The sequence below is a fragment of the Barbus barbus genome (assembly GCF_936440315.1).
Source record: "Barbus barbus genome assembly, chromosome: 43".
NCBI classification, from domain to species: domain Eukaryota; kingdom Metazoa; phylum Chordata; class Actinopteri; order Cypriniformes; family Cyprinidae; genus Barbus; species Barbus barbus.
The window spans coordinates 8,858,727-8,870,846 of record NC_136721.1 but is presented as its reverse complement, the minus strand read 5'-3'; the positions used below and the strand labels follow the sequence as shown (position 1 = coordinate 8,870,846).

Sequence of the window (12,120 nt, the reverse complement as noted above, 5' to 3'; positions counted from 1 at the left end):
ACTTAACAACTCACACAGACAATAGCAATCCGGGGCTTAATATACACAAACAAAAACTTATATGCAAACTTCATATTTATTCAAAGGCAGTGACATTCATTGACAAAATAACAATAAAATGATAATACAAATAATCCCAATATGGTATAAAAATGAGAGAAATTAACTTAATGAGAAGAAATATACTTAATAGCTGTTTATTTTTAAGCTTAGTGCAGTTACAGGTGCTGGTCATAAAATTAGAATATCATGAAAAAGTTTATTTATTTCAGTAATACCATTAAAAAAGTGAAACTTGTATATTAGATTCATTCATTACACACAGACTGATATATTTCAAATGTTTATTTCCTTTAATTTTGATGATTATAACTGACAACTAATGAAAGTCCCATATTCAGTATCTCAGAAAATTAGAATATTGTGAAAATGTTCAATATTGAAGACACCTGGTGCCACACTCTAATCAGCTAATTAACTCAAAACACCTGCAAAAGCCTTTAAATGGTCTCTCAGTCTAGTTCTGTAGGCTACACAATCATGGGGAAGACTGCTGACTTGACAGTTGTCCAAAAGACGACCATTGACACCTTGCACAAGGAGGGCAAGACACAAAAGGTCATTGCTAAAGAGGCTGGCTGTTCACAGAGCTCTGTGTCCAAGCACATTAATAGAGAGGCGAAGAGAAGGACAAGATGTGGTAGAAAAAAGTGTACAAGCAATAGGGATAACCGAACCCTGGAGAGGATTGTGAAACAAAACCCATTCAAAAATGTGGGGGTGATTCACAAAGAGTGGACTGCAGCTGGAGTCAGTGCTTCAAGAACCACCACGCACAGACGTATGCAAGACATGGGTTTCAGCTGTCGCATTCCTTGTGTCAAGCCACTCTTGAACAAGAGACAGTGTCAGAAGCATCTTGACTGGACTGCTGCTAAGTGGTCCAAAGTTATATTCACTGATGAAACTAAATTTTGCATTTCCTTTGGAAATCAAGGTCCCAGAGTCTGGAGGAAGAGAGGAGAGGCACATAATCCACGTTGCTTGAGGTCCAGTGTAAAGTTTCCACAGTCATTGATGGTTTGGGGTGCCATGTCATCTGCTGGTGTTGGTCCATTGTGTTTTCTGAGGTCCAAGGTCAACGCAGCTGTCTACCAGGAAGTTTTAGAGCACTTCATGCTTCCTGCTGCTGACCAACTTTATGAAGATGCAAATTTCATTTTCCAACAGGACTTGGCACCTGCACACTGCCAAAGCTACCAGTACCTGCATGGTTTAAGGACCATGGTATCCCTGTTCCTGATTGGCCAGCAAACTCGCCTGACCTTAACCCCATAGAAAACCTATGGGGTATTGTGAAGAGGAAGATGCAATACGCCAGACCCAACAATTCAGAAGAGCTGAAGGCCACTATCAGAGCAACATGGGCTCTCATAACACCTGAGCAGCACCCGACTTCATGCCACGCCGCATTGCTGCAGTAATCCAGGCCAAAGGAGCCCCAACTAAATATTGAGTGCTGTACATGCTCATACTTTTCATGTTCATACTTTTCAGTTGGCCAACATTTCTAAAAATATTTTTTTTTTGCATTGGTCTTAATTGATATTCTAATTTTCTGAGATACTGAATTTGGGACTTTCATTAGTTGTCAGTTATAATCATCAAAATGAAAGGAAATAAACATTTGAAATATATCAGTCTGTGTGTAATGAATGAATCTAATATACAAGTTTCACTTTTTGAATGGTATTACTGAAATAAATCAACTCTTTCATGATATTCTAATTTTATGACCAGCACCTGTAGTTTTTCAGCATGAACGTCAAACTCTATTGAAATCATTTGTGAGTTGAATGCTGTTTGTGTATGTAGAGCGTTCCACATCAGTAAGCAGTAGGCAGTGCGGCGGAGATTTGGTGTCATTTTCAATAACATGTACATAAATGAAAAACAATGTCCTCAAACTGTTTCCTTTCCCTCAACAAGTTGAGTCAAATTTTCAGGTTTCATTATTTGCCAGTTACATTTAGAATGCATAGACTTACAGCTCCTTGGGGAAGAAAACACACTGTCGTCGTCAGCTCCTCAATGCAAAACTTCGAAAGCATTCTCACTGAAAACGTCTGACCTGAAAATAGAGTGGGGCCCAAAGCTCTGAGAACGACAATGAAAAGCTGGGGTTCAAAAATAAATTGAAGTCTGGAATTACACAAAATGTTTGTGTGACATGAAATGAAGAAATATTTAAGATTCTGCTCCGTTTCTTGGCCACAAATTATGGTTTATCAGTAGGGATGGGTACCGAAACTCGGTATTTAATCGGTCTCGGGGCTAAATTATGAAAGACCGGAGTATCGATAAGCTCTGACGTTATCGGTACTTCTGTCGGTATTGGAGAAATTAAGAAAACACACATTGTTGCTCTCTCTCTCCCCCTCTCTCTCTCTCTTTCTCTCTCTCTCTCTTTCTCTCTCTCTCTCTCTCTCTCTCTCTCTCTATATATATATATATATATATATATATATAATGTCGCCAGCTGTTTTTATGTGCAATAATATTCAAACATTTGTCTATGATGCATTTTTGCTATGCGCAATTCAGAAGCCAGATCGCGCTCACGCGGGGAACTTCAGCACACGCAACATGAAAGTCCTGTTTAATTATGATAGAGGAGAGAACCAACTATTCAAACATCTGCTCACACTTTAGGCCTGTGGCTGTTATATTAAGCTAAGTATTTTTATTTTTTTTTTTTCGATTTTGGCTTCCAAGGATTATAGCCGCATTTCTTCTAGCACAACTCCCTCATAGCGGCGCGGATTCGTTCCTCCGAACCAAAACTTAACATCTGAATCAGCTCAATCAGTGATTGTTATAAAATGCCGTCTTTACTGTTGCTACATTGCAGGACATATTTGATAGTAAAACGTTGAAAGTACGATCTACTGTTCCCCAGGCTGAAATGTGTGTGCGCGCGTGTGCCTGCGCGGCGGCGTACGTGCTCCAAAACGGACAAGCAAAGTACACCTTGAGCTTCGGGCGCGTCGAAATAACACACAAAAATATGCCAAAAAATACACACACAATGTGTCAAAATGGCCGGTTATGAGAGTCTTCACTTTTGTTTTAAGTGGACGAGAACAGTTGGGAGAAAATCCGATGCGTGTCAGTATATTGTCTTAAAGTGTTAGACTGGAGCTTGAGCCATCAATGTTAGTCAAAGAACAAAATGCAAAGAGAAAATCACCCACAGCTCTTAATCTGAACAACCTTATAGCTTTAATAAACATAAATCTATCAGTACATACAGTGAAAACTATGCAGTGCTCATTTGCATTTGATTACTTTTGTAACTACTTACCTGAACGTTAATATTAGTAGACCTTCATGGAAAAATGAAAGCACTGTTTATTTCATTTCGTTTGTGTGTTTGTTTTATTGTATTTGTCAGTTTGTTTTACTTTGTTTCTTTGTTCATGTTGTTACTGTATCTTATCTTATGTATATAAAACACTAAAAATACCTGCACACTGGTGCATTTACAAATTGATGAAGTGCAGGCATTTTTAGTGTTTTATATACATAAGATAAGATACTGTAAGAATATGAACAAAGAAACAAAGTAAAACAAAAAGTACCGATAAGAATACCGTTAAAGTACCGGATCGATAAGCAGTATCGATAAGAGTAGTAATACCGTTAAAACCTTAACGATACCCATCCCTATTTATCAGTTAGTAAAACTGTTGCACAAAATTGTGTTATAGTAAATGAATGCAAATTACAGTTGAATCTCAAAGAATAATCTTATAACACAATAGCACTTCCTATTTTAATCAACTAGGTTTATGCGATTTAATAATTCAGCCCCATGCTCTGCAAACATTCTCATTTTGACACTATACCAAAAGTCATTATGCCTGAATTTCAGAATTATTCAACATCACGGGTCATTATCTTTGTTGAATACTTGTAACTTATAGGTCAGCAGTTAACTAACCCCATGAATTCTGCTTTTACACTCCAAAAATGTTGTTATAAACACTTTCATTTTATTTGATTCTGAAGAGCAAAAGTCCAGAGGTATTATTAGTTGTAACTGACATTTTAAATTCTTCCTAATTTGCTATTTTCAGCTAGTATAGTCAATGAATCTCTACACCACTTTCAATGACTATATTCACTAGAATTACAGGCCTAATAATTGCATAGCAAGTTAACAATCTCTTCTCTAAAAATAAATGAGGATATTTGTTGCTTAAGCATGTGGGGCAAAATGAAACATCCAAATTACCACAAGGAGCAAGCATGTGGCATAATATATATAGCATTTATCACTTCACACTGGGAATTACATTAGTGACTAATTGACTTCAGCAGGAGCTGTCACAAGATTACGTATTGTGAAAAATGCTTTAATTATAAACAGAAAATGAACGCATTCTACATTAAAAACCTCATAATTGGTAAACTGTATAGGTTACATGACCATGTATGGTAAAACATATAAAACGCAGAGTTTTAATGTAAAATACTGTAAAATAAAATTAGATAAATATTTAATTAACTCATAATGTACTTATATTGATTATGTTAATTATTTTGTTCGGCTGTTTGGACTCTTATTCTGACGGCACCCATTCACTGCAGAGAATCCACTGGTGAGCAAGTGATGCCATGCTAAATGTCTCAAAAATTTCAATCCAATGAAGAAACAAACTCATCTACATCCTAAGGCTGAGTACATTTCAGTTCATTTTCATGATGATATTACATTCCTTTTTTCATTTTTCGAAACACTTGAAATGCCTAGTGAGTGGTGCTAAAAGTACATTCAGTTTTATCGAAAACAAATGAAAGTGAATCTGGCAATATTTTATTATATCGTTTATTGTACTTCAAGGCAGTTCAGAAATTAAATGTCTCTAGAAGGTTAATGCAACCTTGCAATTTTAGCTTGCTTTTAACAAGTGTTTTGTTCTTTTACTGTGACTCGTGCATTACAGGCCTCACACACACAATGGTGTACCAGGTGAGCTACCTAGCAAGTTTACTACATCAGAAAAGGCATACTGTACATATTAAGCTAGTTATGAGATGCAAATGGGAAAATGTATTAGTTTACAAATCATGCATTATGGTAAAAGTGATCATAACAAGAAGTCATGACATTGTGTAAGGAACCACCAAAAATAAGTATTTTGTAATCGATAATCTGGCCCGGTAATCATAATTTGCATGAACATGAATAAAAGTTATTGGTGTTTATTACAAATGTATTATTAGTTATGTACATTACATGCAAATGTTATAAATGTTGCTACTGGCAATTATACAATTAAAGAAAAATGAGTTATTGTTAGATTGCTTATTGTTATAAAAATAAAAGCAATAGTGTCAAAATTAGAAAGGCTACATTATGTTGCATTTTATGTTAATGTATCCTCAATTTTTTTTGTAACATTTTTTATAACAACCACAGATGCCCGTTCCTTACCAAAAACTGTATTATATAAATTGCATTATAGAATTCTTAACAGATGAGTATTTGAATGAAACTTTGATTAATATATGCCATGCACATTCATGACTTATTAATTAAAGTTATTATAGCATGCCACTACCTATGGATTTTACAATGCTTTATTGCTAATTTATCACACTTCAAGAGCTTGTGTAGTTTGACAGCACAAGCAGTCCACCCCCATCTCGTAAAGAGAGAGAGAGGAGGAGAGAAGTGGGCACAAACACTCCCATATTTGTTCAACGCAAGCTGGAGCGCACCGAGGATTCAAGCTCAACACCAGACATTCCCTGCCGCCTGTCTCCCCGCGCGCTTCTATAGGAAACAAAACATGTCTTTGCTCTGTGTGGTTCACCACTGCCCCATCAAAAAGGCAGCTGAAATTGATGAAAGATATTCAAATCATCAGGGAGTTTTAAAAGTTAGCACACCATCTTTGGTATGATACGTTTGGTGTGGAGTGTTTGGTGGATCGCGCAGCGCTTCAGATTGGATGCTACAAGTTTGAAGTCGAAGCGCGTTTTGGATGAGAATACACCTGGAAATGGGGGATCAGCGCCAAAGGTACCCAGAATGGATTTAACTACCTTCACATTCCCCTCGCTGAACTCATCTGCGGATACTAATGGCACAAGCGCGCCGAGACCCCCGCCGCATTCACAGTGCGCGGCGGTGCTCATCATTCTTGTGGTTACCGTGATCATCTTGGTGACCATTGTGGGGAACATATTAGTGGTGGTGGCCGTTTTCACCAGCCGCGCGCTGCGTGCGCCACAGAACCTGTTTCTGGTTTCCTTGGCGTCTGCTGATATTTTGGTGGCCACTTTGGTTATTCCATTCTCCCTAGCCAATGAAGTGATGGGCTACTGGTACTTTGGAAGCACCTGGTGTGCCCTCTACCTGGCTTTGGACGTGCTCTTCTGCACGTCATCCATTGTGCACCTCTGCGCCATAAGTTTGGACCGCTACTGGTCGGTCACCAAAGCGGTCAGCTACAACCTGAAGAGAACCCCGCGGAGAATAAAGTTCATGATCACGGTGGTGTGGGTCATTTCGGCCGTGATTTCCTTCCCACCGCTTCTCATGACCAAACACGACGAGCTAGAGTGCTTGCTGAACAACGAGACCTGGTACATCCTCTCCTCCTGCATGGTGTCGTTTTTTGCGCCTGGCCTCATCATGATTTTGGTGTACTGCAAGATCTACAGGGTGGCTAAACAGCGCGCGTCCACCGTGTTCGTGGCTAAGAACGGGATGGAGCGACAACCTTCGCAATCCGAGACCTGCTTCGTGCGTAAAGGAAAATCAGAAATGGAGAGCCCATGCAGCAGCCACAGCTCAGGCAGCCGAGAGCGCAAAGGCGAACTCGACGACATCGATCTGGAGGAGAGCAGCGTCTCCAACAGACAAAGAAACTCGCGCTTCGCCAAGAGCAGGAAGGTGGAAGGGGCACAAGCGTGTCCAAAGCAAAATGGGCGGCTGTCATGGGCATGTAGCCGCGCGTCGGAGCTCGATCAGGAGCCGAAGGCGCGTCAGCTGTCTTTGTCCAAGTCCAAGCTGGCACAGATGCGGGAGAAGCGCTTCACTTTCGTGCTGGCAGTGGTTATGGGGGTGTTCGTGCTCTGCTGGTTTCCTTTTTTCTTCACGTACAGCCTTCATGCCGTATGCCGAGAAAGTTGCACAATACCGGATTCTCTATTCAATCTCTTTTTCTGGATTGGTTACTGCAACAGCTCTGTGAACCCCATAATTTATACCATTTTCAATAGAGACTTTAGGAAAGCTTTCAAGAAGATAATTTGTCAACATTCTACACGCACGTAAATGCACACACATATGTATATGGGTCAATGACAAATAAAAGAGTGTCAAGAGATGATAAATAGGGGGAATCATTTTCAAAAGATTTAAAATATAATACACTGTAAAAAAAAAAAAAAAAAAAAAAAAAGTGGTAACCTGCAATTGTTACATTAAAGTGCTATTTCTGCCTGATCTGATATGTGACCCTGGACCACAAAACCAGTCATTGTATGGATCAAAATAATCGATTTTTAATGCCAAAAAAAAAATCATTAGGATATTAAGTAAAGATCATGTTCCATGAAGATATTTTGTAAATTTCCATACTACCATAAATATATCAAAACTTAACTTTTGATAAGTAATATGCATTGCTAAGGGCTGATTTAAATTGTCTCAATATTTATATTTTCTGTTCCCTCAGATTCCAGATTTTCAAATAGTAGTATCTTGGCCAAATATAACATTTTTTTTATTTATTAGTTTTAGGTGTTACCATGTGAAGCACTTTTTACAATTGTTTTTACTGTATAACATTAACATATACACACAAAAAATGCCTTAAAATGCCAAGTGCTGTAAAGATTAAATAAAAGCTACAAATGTTTTCTTGCATGTTGAATAGATGAATGTAGATAAATTAATAATAATAATAATAATAATAATACAACTTTCTTGAATATAAAGTTTTCTTAGGCTGAGCCTATTTGACCTGAACAAATCATCTTGACACAATAATACGAGTTTTATGGCTTTCATGTCACATGAAAACAAAATGTCTTTCTGCATGTTGGTTACAACACAATGACTTTTTCCAATTTGTTCTGCTTAAAACTCCTTCCATGCTTGTTTTGTAGTGAAAGATATAATGGCAATTTATCTTTTTTTTCTAGAATTTAATTATTATATTTTTTACAATCACCAGCTGGTTACACCTTTGACATTTCTTTCTACTTCTTTTCATTTTTCCCCTACGAATGTAACTTCTAATTCAGAAATTATCAACATAGAGCAAGTGCTGAAGTAGGAATTGCATTTTTGAATAATTTAATGGATCCTGATAAAAATGAGTGCCACATCATTGACCCATATATAATGTATGTGTTGGCATGTGTGTGCATGTAAACATCTTGTTTACCTGTGTATGAGTTTGTCTGTGTGCTCTGTAAATAGTGTTACAGGATCTCTAAGCATTTCTCTTGCTTGTGCACATATTTTGATTGTAGTGTATTCCTGTTTAAGATTTAAATTTAAAATATACAGTATTTTTATTGGGCAGGTTACCTGGTCAATTGTGAAAGCTCCTTCAAAGACCATACATGATGTGGCAGTCCACTTTAATTATGTATTATTTATAGGAGTACATGTTCAAAATATTGCAAAACTGGACCAAAACAGCTGAGATATGACAGACACTTTAATTAAATTGCAACTGTTTGCTAATTAGAAGCACATGTTTTCCAGTCTTGTGACGACACTGCAGACCTGAATCCTTGCCGCTGTCCTCGGTGCTGATGGGCTTCAAAGGCCTGCAAAGAAAACCTGGTGGTAAATTTGTGTCATCCAAAGGCTTTAAACACATGCAATATTCATTTTTCCTTTCCTCCCAATATGATCGGGGTCATCAAACTTGATCCTGGAGGGCCGGTGTCCTGCAGAGTTTAGCTCCAACTTGCCTCAACACTTCAGCTTCAGGTGTGTTTTATTAGGGTTGGAGCTAAACTCTGCAGGGACACCGGCCCTCCAGGACCGAACTTGGTGACCCCTGCAATATGATAATGTTAAATTTACTAGATCAATCAAAGGCTACATAAGATGGGAAGAATAATTAGGTTTAAAGTCTAAATTTGATTACCCTAATTTAAATGTCATTTATATGTTAATGCAACTATAATTACATAATAAAATGTCCATAGCATTTAAAGCTCAGCTGAACTGAACGGTTACACAGACTAACTTATTTAAATCATCTTTAAAATCATAGATTATATGGAAGATCACGTTCTGTCAGCTGATAAGTCTGAGCCAAATAAGAATGATTCATGTATTATTTTGTTTGTTTGTTCTTTTTTGGCGAATAATCAAATCTTTGTAGTTTCAGATCTTAACAGTGTTGTGATGTTACTCACCATAACTCCCCATGATGTTAATAAAATAAATACAGTATTCTATTTATTATGCATTCATGCAACATCTCAGTTTAGAGGATGTGTGAAAATTATGCAAGTGACAAATGGATCCTGTTGTGTTTTGTTTCAGTTATCTGATGCATACTGTGCATGATTATGAAACAACATTGTTCAAGTTCAGGGGCCACATTACACATTCGGCTCCGGTTTTTATGGATGCACTGTACAAACAGAGTAGAGGGTGCCTCACTGCTTCGGGCCCCAGGGAGGCCCCTCCACATGGCCATTCAGTAATTCTGCCCTGTTCTTTTCTGAAACCAAGTGCCCTAATAAGAGAGCTGACCGGACTGGTACACAGTTATATCTAAGGCAATCTCGCTCTCCTATTTGAATAACATAGTCTCATCCCAACTCGTCACATGTTGACGCTTGGTTTTGGCGTCACTTTTTGACGCTCAAGGTACCCCTTTAGCGTCACTTTTCGACGTGAAGGGTCCTCCATTTTTTTAAATAGGAAACACTTAGCGTATATTAATCATTTTTAAATAAATTATGACAGTAGTTGCATCTGCCTCCTATATCTTGCGTTTTGTTCACAGATGGTAGGTTTAGGGGCAGGGGTTGGGTAAGTCATATAAATAAAACTATTTTGACTGTTTACATTGAAAAATCACACCCCTACATATATGCAATAATGGCAACCTTATTATGATGATAAAATTCCCAATATCACGTTAGCATATCGACGCCGAAAAGTTACGCTAAAGGGGTACCTTCCCTTCACGTCGAAAAGTGACGTTAGAGGGGTACCTTGAGCGTCAAAAAGCGATGCCAAAACCAAGCGTCAATATGTGACGAGTTGGGATGAGACCGGGTTGATTTGAAAGCTATTGAAAAACTTCCATCTCTGATATCGGCTTCTGAGAACAGATACATCGTGTCCAATGACCAGAGACACACATCAAAGAGAATAAAAGAGAAAAGCAAAAAGCGAGGACAGATTGCCTCTTTTTTTGCCCATCATGTGCGCTATGTTCCGCCCTTGACCCACCCAACATAGAAGACGAAGCAGTTTCACAACAAATAGTGTAATACTGTGGTGGACACACTGTTTACAAGCTTTTAAACGGCAGTGTTAGATGTTCTTGTCACTTTTGGATGGCTAAACCATCAAAACATATGTAATATCTTGCTTCGGGCCATGCTTAGAAACTGCATTTGGCAGAGCTCCCCATCAGGACTCGAGCGAGAAGCTTAATAAATTTTTCAGAGAACCATAATTGCAGTCGGTTGTTGTCCAGGCTGAAAAGAGAAAAGAAAAAAGAAAAAATGAACAGAGCTCATGGTAAAGTGACTAAAAGTGGGGAGGCGTCCACTTTGCATACACATTGATGACTGTTAGGAAAATGAGAGAAAGAAATCACATGAGAGTCCTGCTTTCCCTGTGAGAGATGGAACGGGGTCAGATCAGGGGAAGCCGGGGGCGGGCGGCAGCAGCTCCAGCACACACTAATCTGATGAGGGGCAACATTGTGTACTGTAGCACAGAGGAAAGCGATGTGAAGATGAAGCACTCAGTCCTCACTGGAATGTGTGCAACCTCAGAGCAAAACAACTCACATTGTTGCAATTAGGTTATGGGTGAAAAATTAGACAGGACAGATGCTTTAGCATTTTCGTCATATGACAACACAGTGTTAGGCTTAAAGAAATAATTCCATTATGTATGGTGGAGTCTAAAGTCTGAGATCACATTAAAGACCTATTTAAAATCTTATTTAAGACGGTTTCTGGATTTTTAAAAATTATAAATAAAGAAAAGTTGCATAACACTTTACATGCAATACGGTCCAATTAATTAACGTTAGTTAATGCATTTACTAACAGAAGTATTTTTTCACTATTGGTTCATGTTAAGTGATAACAAATAGAACCTTATTTGGAAATGGTCATAAAGACAGTCTCTGCATCTAAATATGCCTAGTTCCCTAATTATAGTAGGCAAAAAAATGGAACGAAATTCCGGATTCATGGTATTTATAAAACAGCAAGCAAAAAAAAATACCCATATGACCTACTGCATACAATGGACACTTCTGGGCTTGTCCAAATACCCACACTTATAATCTCTGCTCTTGACCACTTGTCTACTTATATGACGTATTTCCTGTATTTGGCCAAAGTGTTCAATGGGGTGTGTAGAACTTTCCTTGATCCAATGGGAAACATTTAAAACATACTGTTGTAAAAATTTAAATTTTTACAGAGCTTTATTTCCACATTTTGTACATTTAATATTTCACACTCAAGATCTCGCAATTTCAGGGCATCTGAGTTCCTCAATATTATGAATGGCGGGATGCACTTAGCCTACAGCTACCACTCTGAACTAGATATGGTGTGGATTTAGTGTGCATTACAGGCACTGAGCTTTGAACTGGGAAAGCCTTGCACACTTCCTGTCGCTTGCACTCACTCTCAAGTGGCCAAGACGTGTTGGTATTAGCACAGGTCCTTAATATCCTATGAGGCCACAGGAGAGGTGTTGAATGGCAGTGAAGCAATGAAACTCATGTTGTATCACGTGACAGTGACAACATTCAAATTCAGTCCGAATTTTATTCATTCTACACACACTCATACTAAACAAAATGTATTTTT

General features: G+C 38.2%; 1 protein-coding gene across 1 annotated transcript; it reads left to right on the top strand.

Annotated features, from left to right (window-relative positions):
• Positions 1-5,968: 5,968 nt before the first annotated feature.
• Positions 5,969-7,351, top strand: LOC306862315 (alpha-2Db adrenergic receptor-like; the record flags this gene model as incomplete). Its single annotated transcript, XM_079405064.1, has 1 exon — positions 5,969-7,351. One exon carries the CDS (start codon positions 5,969-5,971, stop codon positions 7,349-7,351), a length of 1,383 nt encoding a protein of 460 aa, XP_079261190.1.
• Positions 7,352-12,120: the final 4,769 nt, after the last annotated feature.